Below are 20,672 nucleotides of genomic sequence, written 5' to 3'. Positions count from 1 at the left end.
TGCAGTTGGTCGGGACGACAGACAGGGCCTTCTCAGTGGTGGCCCCTCAGCTTTGGAACTCCCTCCCCAGTTAAATTAGATCAGTGCCCTCCCTCTTGGCCTTCAGAAAGAATGTAAAGACATGGCTGTGGGACCAACCTTTGTTTAGTAAGCAGTGCAAGAAATGAACAGGAATTATGGGCAATCAACATTTGGAATTGCCTTGGTCTGGGATTTTGAATCATGTGATTTTAATGTTTATATTAATATGTTTAAATTCTATGTCTCAATGTCTAAATATTGCTTATGTTTTATGGTTTAATATGGTTTTAATAGTTTAATTCACAGTTATATGTTACTGTTTAATTTTATGTTTTGGTTTTTCACATGTATGTTGGCATTAAATTTTGCCATGAGTATGCTGGAAACCACTTTCTCACCCCAGGGGTCAGAAAAGCAGCATTAAAATACAGTAAATAAATAAATAATCCCAAGAGGCAGTCTCTTTTTTCTTGCTGAGATTGCCGCCTTCTGGCTAAAACCAATTACATTTTTTATAAAACACAAGGATCATCCTCTACTACTACTACTACTACTACTACTACTACAACCTATAGTCCAGCCTCCCAACAATCTGAGAGACTGAAGACACACAACAACAAACAAACAAACAACCAACTGTTGTCCGGCCTCCCAACAGTTTGAGGGACTGTGAACTGGTCCTTTGCTTTAAATCTTTGAGGACCCCTGCTCTACACGGTGGCACTTTGTGCCAATTTCTGTTGCACCATTTTAAGACCTCATCACATGGCTGGTGACAGTGGCGCTCTTCTTAATGGCGCGGTATGGAGGCGGTCATTTTGTCTTGCTTCGTCAGCCTATAGGACGATCCCATGGAGGAAAACGACATGCGCGCATAGTGCATGCGGCTTCCCCCCATGGAGCTGCCAATACAGGAAGCCTTTCATGTTGCCTGGATGGCAGAGTTTTTTATTCCATTTATTGACCAGGATTGTCAACAGGATTGTCAGTGATACCAGCCATAGAAACCTCTAAGACCTTCTGGAATCTCAAAGATACAGTGAAACAGTGGATAGTCAAAGAAGGGGGGGGGGGGCAGGAGCAACAATTCAACAATTATAGTCCGTTGGCTGGGTCACAGCTTTTATTTAAACGAGAACTTGAAAACATGGCATCCAGGCAAAGGCAATAGTACTATCCTTACATAATTCGATGTACATATATTTGAAATAATACAGATGATATATGACTTGGTATCTGCAAAGAGAAGATCACTATTCTTTCAAATAGAACACATGCCAAACATTTTACAGATTAACATATGCAGATTTGCGTCTTGCTGGCATTTGATATTCCACATGTTTCCAAAATGCAAAGTTTGTTGAAGCTGGGCGAGCCATATATTTTGTTTTCCATTTTATAGTTCCTCGTTGATGAATGAGATGTTTGAGAGACTCCTGAAGCTGTGTATATTCCCCAATCCCCTCCATTTCCAACAGTATGACTTTCACATCATTTTGGATAAGGGCACTGTAAAAGGCAATTTGGTGTTCATACATAAAACACTGAGTTTTGGCTAGGCATTCTGTGAGGAGGATTATCAGTCTCCTGCTCTTTTGGATTCTCTTTTCAACTGCATTGATAGCATCTACCAATATGTAAAAGAAAAGAAAGGAAATTAGCTTCAATCCACAAAGAGAGATGGGTAAGGAATACTATTATTATTATTATTATTATTAAGCTAAACTCCTGATAATTGCAACATATCATTTCTGCTTCTCCACATCTTGATTGACTGAGAAATAGCATATGTTACAGCTGTGAATTGACTGGTCATAATTGAGGTTAGAAACAGAAATAATAATAATAATAATAATAATAATAATAATAATAATAATAATAATTTACTCACCTCTGCTAGTGGGAGATCAGGATAACATAATAATAATAAATTTATTCTTATATCTCGCCTCCATCTCCCCAAAGGGACTCGGGGCAGCTTACATGGGAACCAAGCCCAATATAAACAAAGGTTACAAGTAACACAATTAAAAACTTCCCCCACTCCCCAGTAGATAACCTATATCTCTTCCCTCTCCTTAGAAATGTTTCCCTTCCTCTTAACTTCCCTAACCCATTCCTCGCCTTTCCTTACCCAACTCTACTCCTCATTTTATGATTGTTGTTATAGAAAAGCATTTAATAAAAATTTATTTTAAAAAAAAACATAACACTAAAATGTATAAAAACAGTAAAACCAATAAAATCTATGACATCATAAAACATAAACTAAACATCGAACAACCAGTAGCTGAGAAAAGTGGGCATGTGAAGATTTGGGACAAATAGAGCAGGGCAAGGGTTTGTGCCAATGCAAACTGTAGGGCCAAGGCTGGGAATAAAGTGCTGGAGATCCAACCAAAAGGTTGGGGCTAAGCAGACTCAATCAGTAGCTAAACCATTATTCAAAGGCACATTGGAACACCCAAGTCTTCAAGTGATTCTGGAAGGTGGACAGGGTTTAATCTAATCTCCCTGGAGAAAGAGTTCCAGAGCTGGGGGGCCATCACCGAGATGACCCTCTCTCTTGTCCCCGCAAACTGTGCTTGTGATGGAGGTGGGAGTGAGAGAAGGGCCTCCCCGGTAGATCTTAATGCTCATGCCAGTTCATAGAGGGAGATACAATTATGAAGATAAGCAGGACCCAAACTATTTAGGGCTTTATAGGTAATAAGCTGCACTTTGAATTAGGCCCGGAAACTTATTGGCAGTCAATGGAGCTGCTTCAGTAGAGGCGTCATCTGCTCCATGTAACTTGCTTCAGTTAACAACCTGGCTGCTGACTTTTGCACAAGTTGCAGTTTCTGGGCCATCTTCAAAGGCAGCCTCAGTAGAGTGCATTGCAGTAATCCAGTCTAGATGTAACCAAGGCATGGAGCACCATGACCAAGTCAGTCTTCTCAAGGTACGGTCACAGTTGGCACACAAGTTTTAACTGTGCAAAGGCCCTCCCTGCCACAACATCAAGCATCAGCACAGAGTCCAGGAGAACCTGTGTCCTCAGGGAGAGTGTAACCCCATTTAGCACAGGTTGCCATGCTATACCCCAATCAGCCTCACAACTGACCAGGAGGACCTCTGTCTTGCCTGGATTAAGTTTCAGATTGTTAACCCTCATCCAGTCCATCACAGTGGCCAGACACTGGTCCAGGATCTGGGGGGCTCCCTTGGAATTAGGTGGAAAAGAGTAGTAGAGTTGAATGACATCTGCATAGAGGTGGCACTGAATCCCAAAACTCCAGATGACCTCTCCCAGCAGTTTCATGTAGATGTTGAAAAGCATGGGAATGCAACCTTGTGGGACCCCATAGGACAATGGCCAGGAGTCCGAGAAGGTGTCTCCCAGCTTCACCAACTGGGTGCAATCCTCCAGGAAGAAGCAGAGCCACTGCCAAGCAGTGCACCCAAAACCCATTCTGGAGAGTCGCCCCAGAAGGATACCATGGTCAATGGTATCGAAACCGCTGAGATGTCCAAGAAAACCAACAAGAACACACTCCCTCTGTCTATTTTTCTGCAGACATCATCCACCAAGGCAACCAAAGCCATCTCCATACCGTGACCAGACCTGAAACCAAACTACGATAATTGGTTTCATCCAAAAATCCCTAGACATGAGAAGCCACCACTCTCTCTAGAACCTTGCCCAAGTAGGGGAGATTAGAAATTGGCCGGTAGTTGTTAAGGACTGAGGAATCTAATTTATACCTTTTCCCCTTGCTCCCCCCGCAGAACATTGATTTGGCAACTTACCTTCTCCAGGCAACACATCTCTCCCATAAATACACAATTTATATCCACATTTTTTTTCTAGAACTTCTGGTAGGATCTGATGAACAAAAGAGCCCAGAAAATTATTTTCGAATGTGCTATTTACAAGATTGGTGGGATTGATAACATATGCATCATATATTTTCCCATCTGTGAGATAAAATGAGAAAGAAGTTCAAAACTAGAACATGAATTAGAAAGAAAAAATGTTATTTCAGTAGAAAAACAATCATATAATTGTCAGATTAGTTGTGTTATAGTAGATCATTCTGACACTTCCTGCAAGCCGTTTTTTGTTATGCATCATGCTTCTCGCTCAGTAAATTGTAAAAAGAATGTATTAGAATAGATTGCTCAGTAGATTGTGAAAAGAATATATTCAACGGGATCACAATTCAGTAAGCTTTTAGTGAACTTGAAATTATTCATGTTATTCAAAGTAGAGTTGAACAGACCATTTACTAAAGTTGCTTAGATTCATTGGAATTTCAGGATTATTTTAATTAAATCAGTATAATTTTTATAAATTACCCAGAAGGAATAGTCTTTAATCTGCCCATTCAGCTAGTTATACAGTGAACAGCAGGAAAAGAAATTAGCTAATATTTTAAAGAAGGAACATACTGTCGCTCCTCTGTCTCCACAGTTTCTTCAGCCAGGAATTCTAGGATCCACAGCTTGAATATACTTGTTAAAAATCCTAAAGGCCATTTTACTACACCACTATATATAATGGGACTTGATTTTTTTTAAGTGGGAGAAAGTGGTAAACCTTGTCCTTTTTATATGTTGTAATCCTGTTACCCAGAAAGCCAACCATTCAGGCATGTTGTTTTGTATTTTTTAAAATGAACATTATATGCAAATAAGTATTTAATGTCTATACCCTTCTCATTTCTTCATTTAAATTCCTAGTTTAATATAGTTTAATATTTTAATATTTTATTAAAATAGTCTGATAAGTTCAGAAACTGGTTTTCTAGAGCATCTGGTTTGCTAGTGCATCCTGTTTCACATTGGATGGGATTCAGACAGGATTTTCTGAATTAATTTGCCATGGTAAGCACTCTTTCCCCACATAAGGAACCAGCTATCAGTAGACAGTGAGAGAGGAGCATCTCCTTGGGTTGGGTGAATCTATGTGCTTTTCAACCACTTTTGAGCAGTTGCATACATTTGATATCCTTACTCACCATCACTGGATTCAGTATATTTAAATATTCTTCTGTACAATAATGTAATGTCAACTCGAAACAAATAGTAAAGTAGTCCCAATAGCTTTAAAACAACTAATATGATAACAAATGCTACAATCAGCCAGATGTTGCTGTTACCTAGCAAAAAGAAAAGAAAATATGTATAGAAAATATCACTCAAACCAGATGGTTCCCATAATTGCTGTAATTGGAATGGCTTTATTTATGATCATATTACATTTTTAAACCCAAAAGCTTTATGACTTAATCCAATCAACAGTAAAATTAACCAGAGTAACAAGAGTAACACCAGACATTAACAAATAATCATTGATTGACTAATATTAATAATGCCCCTGAAATATACCATTGCCCTAAAACTTTAATTGCAGTAAAGGGCAAAAGGAAACTATGATTTGCAGTCTTAAAAGATGTTGCCCATCACTTTACATCTGAATGCAAGCTAGACTACTTGATTGGAGGCATTTCCATATTTTTCTGTATCACAGAAAATATTATTTCCATCACTTATCCCAGCATTTCTCACTCTTCCTAATGCCACGACCACTTAGTACAGTTCCTCATGTTGTGGTGACCCCCAATCAGATCATTTTTGTTGCTACTTCACAACTGTAGTTGTGCTCCTGTTATGAATCATAATGTAAACATCCTATATGCAGGATGTAATTTTTAAAATAATTTTTATTGAGATATAATGTGATTACATGAAAAGTGGGAGAATATTGTGAAGAAGATAGGAAAGTAGGAAATGAGAGCAGGGGATGGGGAGGGGGGCTGGGATTGGGGAAAAAATGGGGGAGAGGGAAGAAGAAAAAAACAAAACAAAAAAAACCACCCACAGTCCCATGGAGTCTAATCAAAGGTTCTCCTGGGAGAAAAAGAAAAAATAATAATAAAAACAGAAATAGAGATAAAAATAGGGCTAAAAAATAGAGCGGGGAAAAAAGGATAAGATAAAAACTTTGGTTGGACTTCCATCTGTTCTTTGAAGATCTTTTAAATAGGAAAAAAGAAAGACTACAAAAAAGATTCTTTCTATTGAAATGGTCAAAATTGCTTTCCTATTTTGTTACTGTTATATTTCATATTGATGTCCTTCAGGAATTGACCTCTATTTTCTGTTGTTTGAAATAATTTTTCACCAAGTCCCAATTTGTATGTTTCTTTGGTGTTCCTTCATTCGGCAATAACCAGTATGTTAATTCATCCATATTCATTATTTCCAGTATTTTACTTTGCCATTTTTCTCTTTGTGGTATTTCTTTTTGTCTCCATTTCTTAGCATATACAATTCTGGCTGTGGTGGTTAAATAATTGAAAATAATGTCTTTGTTTTTATCTCCTTCAACATCAAACATTCCCAGCAAAAAGAACTCTGGTTCCTTTTTCAATCGTATTTCAAGGATCTTTTGTATGTCGATGTGGGCACGACCACCAAATGTGAAAGAAGGATCCTATTTGTAGCTCACATTTCCAACATTTATTGGAAGTATTTTTGTAGAATTTCAAGATTTCTTGAGGTGTAATGTACCATCTATGTATCATTTTTAACAGATTTTCTTTCAGGTTATAGGAGTAGGTATATTTCATTTTTTGGTTCCAAATCTTCTCCCATTGATCTAAGTGGATTTGATGAACTATATTTTGTGCCCATTTAATCATGGATTCTTTTATCTGTTATGTTTCTGTTGCCCATTCTAATAATTTTTTGTAGATTTTTGTGATTGTTTTGTTGTTGGTCTTCATAATAATGTCCCAGAAGCCATCTCTGTCTACAAAGTTTAGTTCCTTATCGGTTTTATAGCAGTCTAGTATTTGTCTATAATTTAACCATGATAAGTTGGTAAAATTTTCTTTTACTTCTTTTTCTTCTTTTAGTTCAAATTTTGCTCTCACTTTCCTTAAAACATCTCTGTATGTAGGCCATGTCTCCCAACCTAATTCTCTCCTGCGGAATGCTTCAAGGGGTGACAGCCAGAGTGGTGTGCTGTTGTATAGTCTTTTTTTTTTTTGTACCTTTCCCATATTTTGATTAATCTCGCTCTTACATAATGGTTATTGAATTTTTTTTCTATCTTAATTTTGTCATACCACAAATAGGCATGCCAACCCCGTCTTGAATCAGCACACTCCAGTGTCAACATATTCCTTTTTTAAAAGGTAGTCCAGTCCTTTATCCAACTGAGTCCGCAAGCTTCATAGTATGTTCTCAGATCCGGAAGGCCAAATCCACCTCTCTCTTTTTCGTCAATTAGGATAAGTCGCTTTATTCTTGGTTTCTTCCCTTGCCATATAAATTTGGAGATATCTTTATTCCATATATTGAAAATGTTCATGGATGTATTTGCATTCACTGGACCAAATTGGGCACAACTACCCAATAATACAACCAAATTTGAATACTGGTGGGTTTGTGGAGATGATTGATTTTTGTCATTTGGGAGTTGTAGTTGCTGGGATTTATAGTTTACCTACAAGTCAGGAAGACAAACACGTGGTATTGACCAAAGGCACAATTATGCTTTCATGTCTCTGACCCTGGCTGTCTTAATGAATCAGTCTTATCTGTTTTTCTGTTGCAAGCATAAACTCCAAGTGACTGGGAAATTAGGGGGTATAAGCTAACCAGTTTTATCCTGATGTGCTTTTATCCTTGAAAAGTAACTTCCTCACTGCAGCAACATTAGCGGTCTCAAATGTCAGCATTTTTTTGCAAACAAAGGCCTCTGCAATCAAGATACATGGGACTTTCAATTATTGAAAGCATCCCTGAAAATCCCCTATATCTCGCTCACTAGAAAGAAGACTGGCAAGCAATAGAAAGAAAATAAGAGGAAGAATGCCTCACCTGTAGATGGGCTTTCGCACAAAGTAACATTGACTCTTTTGTATCCCATATCATTGGCAATGTAGCACGTGAAATTTAAACCAAGGTCCTCTTTCTGCACTTCTTTGATTTGTAATATGGCCTCTGTAACCTGCTTTTTGAGAGCTTCCATCCACCTAAAAGAAAGAAAGACATTTGAATTTGCATTGTGCTTGCAAAGCTCTCCCACCTAGGTTGGAGTAATTCAGGATTGTCCAAACCCCAGAGGTTTTTGGGCCAAAATCTGAGATCCAGGATGTCCTAGATCTAACTTGGTTTATTCCAAATTAATTCATTTTTACTGGAGGCATCATTTGGATGCCTCCGATAAAAAATGAGACATGTCCCATATTTTGGGATTGTTTGGATGGGCCCTCCAATCCTGCTGCCAGAACTATTGGAAAGGAAGGAAGAAGCTACTTCCCCAGAAGCCCTATCCCCAGAATGTGTTTGCAGGTTGCTGCAATAGATTGATTAAACCCGGGGTTCTCAAACTTTTTCAGCCATGGATCGCTTTTTGAAGTAAAGTTTCATGTGGAGCCCCCCAAAAAATTATATATTATATTATATGAATTGTATTATTCATCAGGCATCAGCAAACTTCTTAACCAAAATAAACTTAACAGTATTTCAGTGGAAGACCCCAGGGGCCATCCAGTCCTGCCATGCAGGAAAAGCACAATCAAAGCACCCCTAACAGATGGCCATTCAGTCTTTGTAATAATAATAATAATAATAATAATAATAATAATAATAATAATAATATGAGCAGCAATTTGCTGTTTTCCTTACAGAGCTGGAGATTTCCCCACAATCCTGTCCTCTTAAACAGAGCTCAGCAAACCAAAAGTGGAGAGTGTGCATCCTCATCTCCTGCCTTGAGATATGACCCACAAAAACTGCAGGCTCACGGCCAAACTCTCGGATGTGGCAAATATCCACTCAGGTGAAAGGTTCAACCAAGCTTCTCTTATTGCCACCAATTGCTATTGGGTGCCTTCAAGTCACTTCTGACTTATGGAGACCTTAACATAATGGGCTTTCTTAGCAAGATTTGTTCAGAAGATTTGCTTTTGGGTGAGAAAGGTGGAGTTAAAATTGAAGTTTGTTGTTGTTGTTGTTGTTTAAAACATTTTTAAAAGAACATGCCTCTGATTAACTTAAGTTTTCATAACCTGAACATCTTATTACATTATTTATTTATTTATTCAATTATTTATTTCACATATTTGTATCCCACCCTTCTCACCCTAAAAGGGGACTCAGAGCAGCTTACAGCAGGCAGTGATTCAATGCCAATACATATAAATATAAAAATAAACACATACAATTGAAACATACAATTAAAATTAATTATTAAAACATCATTAGCAGGTACTTACGTCTGACTGGAACGAACAAAACGCTTGGGATCTTTTCCAACATTATTTTCCCAGTAGCTGGTGGCCACTGTATCAGCTCCTTCACCCAGAATTGCCTTACAGGAAAGGTTCTTAGGAAAACCTAAAAGGAAGAAATCCACAAAGAAACATCATTAATACAAATACTGAACAGAGAATAAAGCATCTTGGGTCTGATCATCCACAATGAGATGCAATTATTCATCTACAAGGATTGGTAGCTGCATTTGGGTGAGCACATGCATGATTTCATCGTGTCTACTCAGGGCCCATTGAATTCTGGGTGGCTTGTGCTTAAGTATTCAAAGGGTTACATTTTGAAATGTTGGGGTTCAATCTTTTTTTTTACTGACAAGTGGAATCATTTGAAGTATTTGCCCCCCCCCCCCCCCAATCTACACTTGCTATGTCATATTTCTACCCTACATATTGAGAAGATAATCAGTGATCTTTGACTGGACATACTAAAGAAAGCACAAGCCAGATAAACAGATCTATTCTCATCAAAGGAGGATATATGTTGGAAGAGAGAGTTTAGTAGCTACATTGCCTCGTGTTAACTGTCCAGAGATCCTCTGGAAATTCCCCACTACATTGGATTCCTCATGAAGATGAAATTTTGTGATGAACAAATTAGTTATTAAGGAGAAGAAAGAGGGTGGTCGGACATCCGAACAACATGGCTGATTTTTTTGGAGGCAACGCTGATGGAGTCGTTCCAGGAGTTGCATATGACATCTGTAGACTGTCCACGTCTCGCAGGCATATAGCAGAGTTGGGAGGACAATCACTTTATAAACAAGCACCTTGGTATCCCTACTGATGTCCTGGTCCTGAAACACTCTCTGCTTTATTCGGAAAAATGCTGCATTCGCAGAGCTCAGATGGTGTTGTATTTCAGTGTCAATGTTGACTTGTGTGGTGACGTGGCTGCCAAGGTAGTGGAAATGGTTAACGTTACAACATTAAGCTGTATTTTTGGCATTGGAGAGGGATTGTCTGATGACTGCTTGAAGAGCACTTGTTCAATGGTAGGCCGAGCTTCTCGTATGCTTCTGCAAAGGTGTTTAGAGTGGCTTGTAGGTCTTCTTCTAAATGCTCACAGACAATGTTGTCATCAACATATTGGAGTTCTACAACAGATGTTGTTGTAACCTTGGTTTTGGCTTTCAGTTTGCTGAGGTTAAATAGCTTGCCATCTCTCTGATAGATTATTTCCACTCCGGTGGGAAGCTTCCCATCAACAAGATGAAGTATTATAGCAATGAAGATGGAAAATAAGGTTGGGGCAATAACACATCCCTGTTTGACACCTGGTTCCACCATGGGTCACTTTGGGGCCATTGTTGTCCAAGACTGTTGCCATCATGTCATCATGGAAGAGCCACAGGATGTTCACAAATTTGTTAGGACATTTTTCTTGGAGCTGTCGTGCAATGAAAATCATGTCCACTATTCCTCTGGAGGGGTGGAAGCCATTCTGGGAGGGTGCCTTTTGAGAGGGGTAGAAGGTGGTTTGCAAGGATTCTTGCGAGGATTTTTCTAGCGGAGGTTAGAAGAGAGATACCTCAATAGTTTCCGCAGTCTGTTCTTTCTCCTTTTTTGAAGAGGGTGATGATGGTGGCATCCTTGAAATTTTCTGGGATTTTCTCGGTTACCCACACTTTTTCTATGAACTGGTGGAGTTGTTGCGTGTCAGCTCCACCAGGGATCCCATCAAGTCTGCTGGCTTTGTTATTTTTTTGTTGGCTGATGGCATTGCTGACTTCTTCCAAACTAGGCAGTGCTGCAAGCTCACCCCTGGTTTGTTGTTGCGGGATTTGTGAGAGAACCTCTTTGGCCACATTGAAGCTGCGAAACAGGAGGCTTTGGTAGTGTTCTTTCCAACGTAGTGCAATTCATTTTTTGTCCTTCAGAAGTTTGGTTCCATCTGATGAGCGTAGAGGCTGTATGCCATGGTTTCTTGGTCCATAGATGACCTTTGTGGCTTTGAAAAATCGCTGAGCATTATGGGTATCTGCCAGGTGTTGGATTTCTTCAGCCGTCTTTGTCCACCAGATGTTCTTGAGTTCTCTTGTCCTTCTTTGGACCTCAGCTTTTGCACTGGCGTAGATCTTTTTCTTAGCAGCACAGTTGACGTCTCTCTGCCATGTTTGGACGGCTTTCCTTTTCTTCACAATTAGCTGTTTAATCTCATTGCCATTTTCCTTAAACCAATCTTGATGTTTCTTGGTTTGATATCCAGGCTGTGATGATGGAGGTCTTCAGTTTGTTCAATTTTATGATATCACTGGAGGCTGTTATGTTTAATATGAGAGACAAGGTTTTCACTTTTGGACTGCATGCCCACACCCACTTACCGTGGAAAAGATCATACAGTGGAACTTATTTCTATGTAAATTATATGAGCAGGGTTGTCCTTCCAGACTGAAACACTGGTGTTGTTCTTGCCTTGATTTTCTTATCTGTCACTGCCTGCCTCCATCAGTATTTGTCTCACTGAGGCAAGGAGCAGTTTGAGGCCTGGGAGCTTTTTATAGCACTATGATTCCATTGTATGTGACACGGCAAATGAGATCATGAGAGCAGCAATGGATGAGGAGTTAAGCCCACGTTGAAATGTGTGTATCCAATATCTTACTAGAAGTGGCATCTTAATCATGCTTCTGCTCAGTAGTTGCTAACTTATACATCTCTCCAAGAACACAGTGACATGTCCACTTAGGCCTGTGAGAAACTGACAGAAAAGAGAGGTGTTTAACCTATGCATCATTATGTGAAGTCATGGAACCAGTCTAAAGGCTGTATGTTGCTCATACAAATTGCAGAGATTAGCCTCAAACTGTGGGAAACTGGACACTTTTTCCCATACACACACATATACACACACCTGCCTCACTCTCTGGGGTGTCAGTCTCTTAATTTATTCACATGATGTGATTTTCATGTAAGGCACTTCCAAACAAAGAAAAAGCCCAGGAGGAAGTGGGTTATTTTAACTCATTTCATCCCATGTTTCTGTTTCCAACCCAAACCTCAGGCTCTTCCTTGAGGGGTGGCTAGATGCCCCTGCCCAGCCCCATTTCTAAAAAAAACCTACTGGAGAACAAGCCTAGAAGCAGAACGTAAGGTGGTGGGAGTGGCCCCCCACCTCCTGATGCATCATTTGCATGCATCAGAAGTACTCTACAGATGGGCCTGCACTACTGGCAGCCCCTCTGGTAAGTTTTTTGGGGGGAAAATGGGGGGTGGGAGGGTGGAGTGCCGTCCCACTCCATCAGGCTCCAGGATCCTGAAGAAATTGGATGGCTGTGGGGATTGACCTCCAGGACTGTGGAAGCAGTCCCGGGGGTCAATCCTCACCAGCCCAGAACCTGCAAAGATCTGAACCTTAGCTGAAGGTCCAGATCTTTCCAAGTGTCAAATCAATCCAGAGTAAACTGGGAAATCCCAGTTTAATCCTCATTAATCTGGGTTTATCTGAGGCATCATCTGATTTGATCAACAAAATAAAAATGTATTTCTTTCCCCTCTGAAAATATAGCAATTAAAGACATAATATCCTTACCAATTTTGACTTTTATAACCTCGTTGGGTTGTGGATACTGAACTGTTAATGGTCTCCATAAAGAAAGTTCTGGGATATGGGAGGAAGAGAAGATTAAAAAAATGTTATATTAAGTCTAGTTTAAAAAAATTAAAATTAGCTATTTTATCTATCGAAATCTGTAAGAAACTTTATACAAATGCTAGCACATGTTGGTCCATTCATAAACCAAATCTATTTACAATTGTGGCATTGTGTAGTCTTTACTGTACATTCATATTTTTCTGAGAATTAAATCCCAATTGGCCAATGAAATTAATTCCTAGGTGAGTTTCTGCAAGATTCTAATCACACATGTTTTGTCATCCTGAACCAAATCCTATATAGATTAAGCATCCTTTATCCAGAATTTAATATAAAACAATAACTAAATTAAAGTGTAGTGTTTACAAATCTATATTTATGAGTTTGTACGAGATGGTGGCAGGGTATAAATAAAGATTATTATTATTATTATTATTATTATTACAATAAGATTGAATGTATGCATTAAAAATGTATAGATGATGTCGAAGCACACATTAAAAGATTAATTATATGTGTACATCATTTGTGCTTGAAAACTAAGTACAAAACAGGCAGAAATAAATACAGACTGGTAATTCAGGTCTTGCAATTGATGTTAGTGCACTTCAGACATAACTTTTCATTTCATTGAAGGATACCTTTTGTAAGCGATATGCCATACATTTTAACTGTCTGGATCATCAATATGTATGTAATCCCACAAACAAGCAAAACAGAAGTTTAGAAACTATATTCTTACCATCAATTCTAAAACCCCTTGTTGCAGATACATTAAATGTTCTGTTACCATGTCTATATGTAAACAGGCAAGTATATTTTCCAATGTCCTTTACATTTGCATCATGAATGAGAAGCATCTTCTTCTCTGTCCTGTATCTTGATCCATGGAGTTCCTTACAGTCCTGAAATAAAAAAAAATATTTTCTGCTTTTGATCTTTATTATTACACTATATAACACAATTTTTGTTACTGGGTTATATGTTTCATTTCCTAATTGGGTCTATCATTTAAAAACATGGGAAAATTTTATTAAACTGCAAAAACTTTGTTTCTGTGGGACATCCTGCAGTACATTTTGGTATAGTTTTTTGGTAGAGTCTCAACCAATTCAACATAGTTTGTGGCAGACACAAAAATGAAATTTCTGGAATATAACAACTCCTTTCAATGTAAGTTCCACACAATTAAAGGGGAAATAACACTTTCAAACCAGGAACATTATTTTTCAAATTTTGTTATGTAGTGTTAGTTGTAATTTAAACTCAGGATTGTAGCCAAACCCACCAAATAACAAAAGGGAGGAATCAGTAGCATCTGAGAAGCACTGACATTCTGTTGTTGTTTTTTTAAAATAAAAGTGTAAAAGATAGGATACTCATTAAGCACAAAGTAGCTATAAAACAATATTAGTGGGAAATGAACAGAAAATAAGGAATTCCTTATTTTTGTTCTCCTTACGTCTACTAGGATTCATTCCTTAATGAAAAAGTAACAAAAATGTTGTTATGTTGTTATAATAACAATTTAGACCCCTTACAATATTTTAGAAACCCTTTAGAAATGATTCGCTGCCGCCCGTAATGAGTATTGAAACTTTTTTAATTGATCGCACAGGCCTAATACATACCTTGTACCACTTGGGGGCAGATGCGTTCCTATAGTAATCAAAAGTCGGGCAATAAATTTTTCCTGATCCAGGACTTCCCACAGTTTCACTATATAACATATTCTCGTGGTAACAAATGCTTTCTCTTCGTGGATATATAGTTACAGTATTAATCTCAGTGAAAGCATCCCTGTGAATACAAAACAACAGTGGTTGAGATCCTGCTTGAAGAGAGGTAGATGTGACAATTGAGCTCCATCATCATAACTATATCTCCCTGGGTAGGCCCACCTCCAAAACCAAAACTTACAAGCCAGACAGCCTCACCAATATAGGGGTTTTCAGGTCCTGGAAAATGAAGCACTTTGCAGCAGGCCACTGCAGGGACCATGTTGCCTTTCACAAATTACATTTCTGCTGGGACAGACTGAACATGTCTTCAGTCACTGCTTTATTTCCCAGCAGCTCAGAAATCCCTGGATTGGCAGGGATCATTACAATCACTGCAATGATACAACAACCACAAATCTGAATTCCAAAATTTACAATGTCATAAGTCTGACTTACTACATACCAAATAATGAACAGAAAGTTAGCCAATCTGTTTTTGGGGAAAAAAACTAACCAACTAAAGCAAAAAGAGAGACGTTTTTGTCCCACTTTCTACCTACTCAGAGTCAACACACGTATAATTTCCAGAGTCCTTAGTGAAAGCTGGCAGAAACCAAAGTTCGCGTCCCGAAGAATGCATCCGTGCTTCTTTGTCTGTAGAGATGCTTGTGTCACCAAGATACCAGGTCATAGAAGAGAGTTGACACTCCATAACAAAAGCCTCGCCTTCTATTGCAAACCCTGGGAGTGAATGAATAGATTCAAAACCTCTTCCTCTAAACCAGTGCAGATGAAGTCATGCATTCATATGATCACTTGATGTATGTACAAAAGCGGGGATTTTACAATTTATTGGAACCTGACCCCATTTCTGGTGAATCTGTAGATCTGTCTTTGTTGATCCACCTCCATTCCCCCAGCTCCAGTGTGTGTACTGGGTAGCAATGGTTCTCAATCTGTGGGTCCCCAGGTGTCTTGGCCTTCAGCTCCCAGAAATCTTAATAGCTGATAATCTGGTTGGGATTTCTGGGAATTGTAGGCCAAAACACCTGAGGACCCACAAGCTGAGAACCACAAGTATAGAGGATAGAGAACAAGGAGGCATACCAGTGTCTAAGAACATCCTTGCAAATTTTTTATCTTGAAACACTAGCTATACACGTTGCTGTGGCCCTCAGATAAGAGAGGAATTTCAGTTGAAGCAATAGACAGAAGGAACAGATGGAAGGGGCATTGATAGATGGAACAGAAGGTAGATGGAGAGAACATAGATAGGTTGGTAGGTAGTAGGTAGATAGATATGTAGATGGAGTGGTTAATGGATTGAAGGATGGGTAGACATACAGACAGACAAAGGGGATTGGACTGGATGGCCTCTGGGACTCCCTTCCAACTGGTTGACCATCCGTCGGGAGAGTTTTGATGGTGTCTTCCTTTACTGTAAAATGAGGTTGGACTGGATGGCCTTTGGGGCCCCTTCCTATACCTCAAAGGGTTTCCTGCGCCCGTCCTTCCATGTGTGGCATCCAAGGGCCCCTTTCCCAGCGATCCCCTTCCCTCCCCAGTCTCCCTCCTAGCCACTCGTTGCTGTGGCCTAGCTTGGTGATATGGAAAATATTTGAAAAGTAAACAACTAAATACTTTTTAAATTAAAATACTAACAGTAAAGTATTTTAAAGTGAATTAAGTATTTTTAGATTTAAATTTTGTATAGGTAAACAATTAAATATTTTAAAATTAAAACATTAAAATTAAATAATTTAAAATTAAATAATTTTTTAAAAATCAAATTAAGTAATTAAATATTTCATAATTAAACCAAATAAAATACATTAAAATAAAGTATTATGAAATGTAAATATTAAATATGTATAAATTATAATATTAAAATTAAAGGAATAATATTAAAATTAAACAATTTTATATTTTAAATTAGAAATATTAAAATAAAGTAATGAAACATAAATAATATTTTTTAAATCAAAATATGTAAATAAAATATTGTAGAACTAAAGAATTAAATATTTTATAATGAAAATATTAAAATATGTTTAAATTAAACAAATATTTTAAACTTAAAATATCTAAATGAAGTACTCAAAAGTTAAATATTTTTAAATGAAAATAATTAAATATTTTAAAATTAAATAAGTATTTTATAATTAACATGTTATCAAAAATATTTTGAAAGGGTTATATACATTTATAGATATATATTGCCAATTATTACATAGCAGTATGGATTCGTTGGGCCAGTTCAATTTTTTGTAGTTCTTTGGGATAGATTTTTATGTGTCATATCATTGACTTAAAGCTTATTAGAGTTGATATATTTATTATTTTGGATTATTATTATTATTATTATTATTATTATTATGCTATTTCATCCTATATGCTTGGGATGCTGTATTTGTAGAATGAATGGTGTCTTCCTGCCTGGCAGAATGGGGTTGGAATTGGATGGCCATCTGTTGGGAGGGCTTGAATGGGGTCTTCCTGCCTGACATGAATAGGGGGTTCTGTATTCTGAGCCTGGGTTATCAATGGATCTGCTCTGAGCTTGATTGCTTTTGCTTCCGTAGAGTTTCCTTTCTCCCGAATCCATCCCATCGGCGGTAGATTAGTCGGGTCTGGAGAGATATTTTAAGGAAGGCCTGCGGGGATGAGGGCTTTTCCTCTAGCTCCTGAACAGAGAGCCTCCGTGGGAGCCTGCTGGCCATGCACGTGCACTCCTTCCCTCCCCCCTCCCTCCCTGAGGCTTAAGTTGGACGTCTTTCTGAGGGGGGAGGGGGGAGGGAGGGGAAGTGTTTTTTGGGGGTTTTATGAGTGGAGAACATAGCTTGCTTGAGATAGTGTCTAGTGTCCAAATTTGGTGTCAATTTCCCCAGTGGTTTTTGAGTTCTGATGGTAGCACAAACGAACATTACATTTTTATTTATATAGATAGTAAAATCTAATTTTGTCCCACTCAGTCCAGAGCAAGGAATTCCCAAACTTAATAAGATACACCTGAGAGGCAAAAGAAATTGAGGGGCAAAACAGACATTTTTTTAAATTCTAGTGCCTTCAGCCCCGAACCTTAAACAGCAGGTGGGAAATCACTGGATTTTGTACCAAGGTTGTTTGGAAGGGAGCACCCACAATCTTAGAAAAGGAAATATTTATTTGATAATGGAGAAAATCAAACATACAGAAATATGTGGAATAATTCCTAGGTAAATGGACAACTGGTGTTAATAATTAAGTGTAGCTATATATTCATCCCTCTACATTTGCAGTTTTGACTTTTGAGATTTCTAAAGAGGACATATCTCAAGGATTCTCTAGATCCTTCTAGTACAATTCTAAGATAAGCTATCTAGAAATTCCAAGAGAGGTGTTCTCTCAGGTAAAAAATAGCAGTTTCTTTATTTATGTGTGGGTTTTTGTTTTTCTTTATTGTGCATTCATGGATGGCTTATACTATTAATCCCAGCAAATGTTGAGGGCTGACTTTTTGCACCTTACTATATCAGAATTAATAGGACCAAAATGGAAAATGAGAATGAAACAGAATGAAAACAACATAAACAATGAGATTTTTCTAGCCCTCTGCTTTTTATATCTAAGTAATCTAAGTAGTTTTTATTAACCCAGCACAAACTGAGTAGCCACAGAGCTGTCATCCTTCTAGAAAAACCTATTTTACATGAAGAGGTAGACAAAACTATCTTTAGACTTCAAGGTGCCTCTCCAAGTCCCACAAAGCCCATCACATGACACAAGATCATTCTATGGGTTCCTCATTAAAGCCCATTTCTTAAGTGTGTAGAAATGCACACTTAAGAAATGCTTGGAAGTCAACTTCAGGTGATTCCCTGTGCATAGAAACAGTTTGAAAGCCTGAAAGAAGTTAATAATGCAGGGGATTTACAGATGACACACTCAGAAAATGGAAGTCATTACAGGTACAGAAAGTAGCTTCTCTTGTCACACTAGTGGCCTCCAATACCCTCTTATGTTATTTTGAAATGATGGTCTTTATTTTTAGTGGAAGGTGGGTAGCTAATCTGTCAATTACAATCCATGCATGGGTACAGATATTGGACCCAATATCTACTTGTAGACTGGGAATTGCTATTTTGACATGGAAGCATGTAGCCAACTCTATCCATGGCAACTTTTTGTCTCCTTCAACATTTCATAGCCATCTTGATGTTAATAAAGCATGACAATGGAAGTAACATTTGCAGTGACCAGATGTCCAGAGTGCTCCTATGATCTGTTGATTTGTTTGAGAGCTCATTTGTAAATTTAGTTTGTGTGCATTTTAAGAAAATGTGTGTTAAAATCAACATAGAATAACACTTACAGTTTCTCTGTGCAGCACATTCACAGAAAAATGCAGCAAGCAAGGGGAAATACAGCAGAAACATCGTTTTGCTAAATTAGAAAAATGATAAAGTTAAGCAATTTCTTTCTTTAAAGACGCCTATTACATCTTGGATTGACTCATCAAAGCAATCATAATCCTGATAGGAAAACATTTACTTTTCTTCAACTGACATAAGTTTTAAAAGTTTCCAGTAAAAGAAATGTATAATCTCATATTGATAACTTTGCAGTAACCCAAATCAGCATGCATTATATATATATATATATATATATATATATATATATATATATATAAGTAAAGAGCTTTAAGGCACTTCAAAAACAAGCTGTTATGTGATAAAAACTTTCATGGAAATTCCACAGTATTTTATGCCACATAAAATTCATTCCTCTACAAAGTTGAACAAGACTGCTGTTTTTGCTGCAAAAGACTAGCATGCACACACTCCAATTAAAAAAAAATATATCAAAGCATTTCAGCCCTTTCTGTTTCTTCGTTTCAGGAAAACTGTTCCTGAACAATGTCATTGCTATGGGAGAATAAGGTGGAAGACAAAGAGTAGCTACACAAACCAACAGCTAAATAATGGCAAGCAGAAAGACTCACAGATTCTGTCACTTTGGCTGTTCCTCTTTTCTTCAAGGAGCTGCACAACTGATTTCAAACATAATTGCATATAAATCATATTTTGAAGCACCTCCTACAACATGTTTTGTCATCTTATCAGCTATTCAATGCTTAGCTATTTATTTTAATGAGCATGATCAAGGCCATAGCCAGAAAAAAAATTCAGGAGAGAGGTGAAACTTTGTTTTAGTGAATCATGAAGAGTAATTCCATAAGATGAAATAATTTAAAGCATGGTTCATTCTATATTTGTATATAGGCTTAATTAAATCAATTTTCTATTTTAGTTGCAAAGTTTCATGTCTCCAAATAACTGAAAATAACTGTTAATTGGTAATTTATAGTTACAAAAGAATACCACACCATCTGTTGGAAACACTTGAAAACTCTGTCAATACACCTTGGCAGAAATCAGGCTTTATCGATAAACTACAGAGGACACTCAAGAGTGCAAGTCCAGTCAGTCTTTCTTGCCCCATTGTGCTTCTTATCAGGCATGTAGCCAGGGGGGGGGGCTCAGGGGGCTTCAGCCCCCCCCCCCCCCCCGAAATTCTCATAGTGGTTCGCGAAAAGGCCTTACTGGTGCATTACTTAAACTGTTATGTTTATTCATATCATGATCTGATCACCATACTCAATATATCCCATATGCATGGGGGTATTGGGGTAATGATACAAAAGGTTTGCTAGGGTAGACCCTCTTTCACTCAGACTCAGCTCCCCCCCCCCGAAACTCAGCCCCCCCCCGAACCCCCCTCTGAAAAAAAATCAGCCCCCCCCCCCAAAAACGAAATCCTGGCTACGGGCCTGCTTCTTATGTATGTTTTCAAACATTTAAGAGTTGAAAATGACCTATATATAGGAATAGCAATGGGAACCCTACTATCTGGAAAAAGGGAGGGGGGAACAAGGAGGGAAAAGCCTAATTCCCCATTAGGAATCTGCCTCCTACCTCAAGCTGAAACAAAGAGCACAGCCGGGAGTGGGGGGAGCAGAGCAAAGCA

The 20,672-nt window shown here is 38.1% G+C and overlaps 1 protein-coding gene across 1 annotated transcript; it reads right to left on the bottom strand.

Annotated features, from left to right (window-relative positions):
* Positions 1 to 1,132: 1,132 nt before the first annotated feature.
* Positions 1,133 to 19,702, bottom strand: IL1RL1 (interleukin 1 receptor like 1). Its single transcript, XM_060769734.2, has 11 exons — positions 19,648 to 19,702; positions 19,018 to 19,088; positions 15,227 to 15,407; positions 14,577 to 14,745; positions 13,688 to 13,850; positions 12,883 to 12,951; positions 9,297 to 9,417; positions 7,897 to 8,051; positions 5,025 to 5,165; positions 3,814 to 3,981; positions 1,133 to 1,648 (listed from the first exon to the last, which is right to left on the bottom strand). The coding sequence occupies exons 2-11, from the start codon at positions 19,079 to 19,081 to the stop codon at positions 1,308 to 1,310; spliced, it is 1,572 nt and encodes a 523-aa protein (XP_060625717.2). The 5' UTR covers positions 19,082 to 19,088; positions 19,648 to 19,702; the 3' UTR covers positions 1,133 to 1,307.
* Between the last annotated feature and the right edge of the window lie 970 nt (positions 19,703 to 20,672).

This window comes from Anolis sagrei, chromosome 3 (assembly GCF_037176765.1).
Source record: "Anolis sagrei isolate rAnoSag1 chromosome 3, rAnoSag1.mat, whole genome shotgun sequence".
Classification (NCBI taxonomy): domain Eukaryota; kingdom Metazoa; phylum Chordata; class Lepidosauria; order Squamata; family Dactyloidae; genus Anolis; species Anolis sagrei.
The sequence above is the reverse complement of the archived record's forward strand: the minus strand, read 5'-3'. Positions and strand labels throughout refer to the sequence as shown.

Excerpts from the sequence above, each read along its gene's own strand:
- IL1RL1 (XM_060769734.2), bottom strand. The coding sequence starts at position 19,081 with ATGTTTCTGCTGTATTTCCCCTTGCTTGCTGCATTTTTCTGTGAATGT. Across the intron at positions 14,746-15,226 it reads TATACGTGTGTTGACTCTGA|GGATGCTTTCACTGAGATTA; the intron begins GTAGGTAGAAAG and ends TTGTATTCACAG. Across the intron at positions 1,649-3,813 it reads AGATGTGTTGCCTGGAGAAG|ATGCTATCAATGCAGTTGAA; the intron begins GTAAGTTGCCAA and ends ACATATTGGTAG.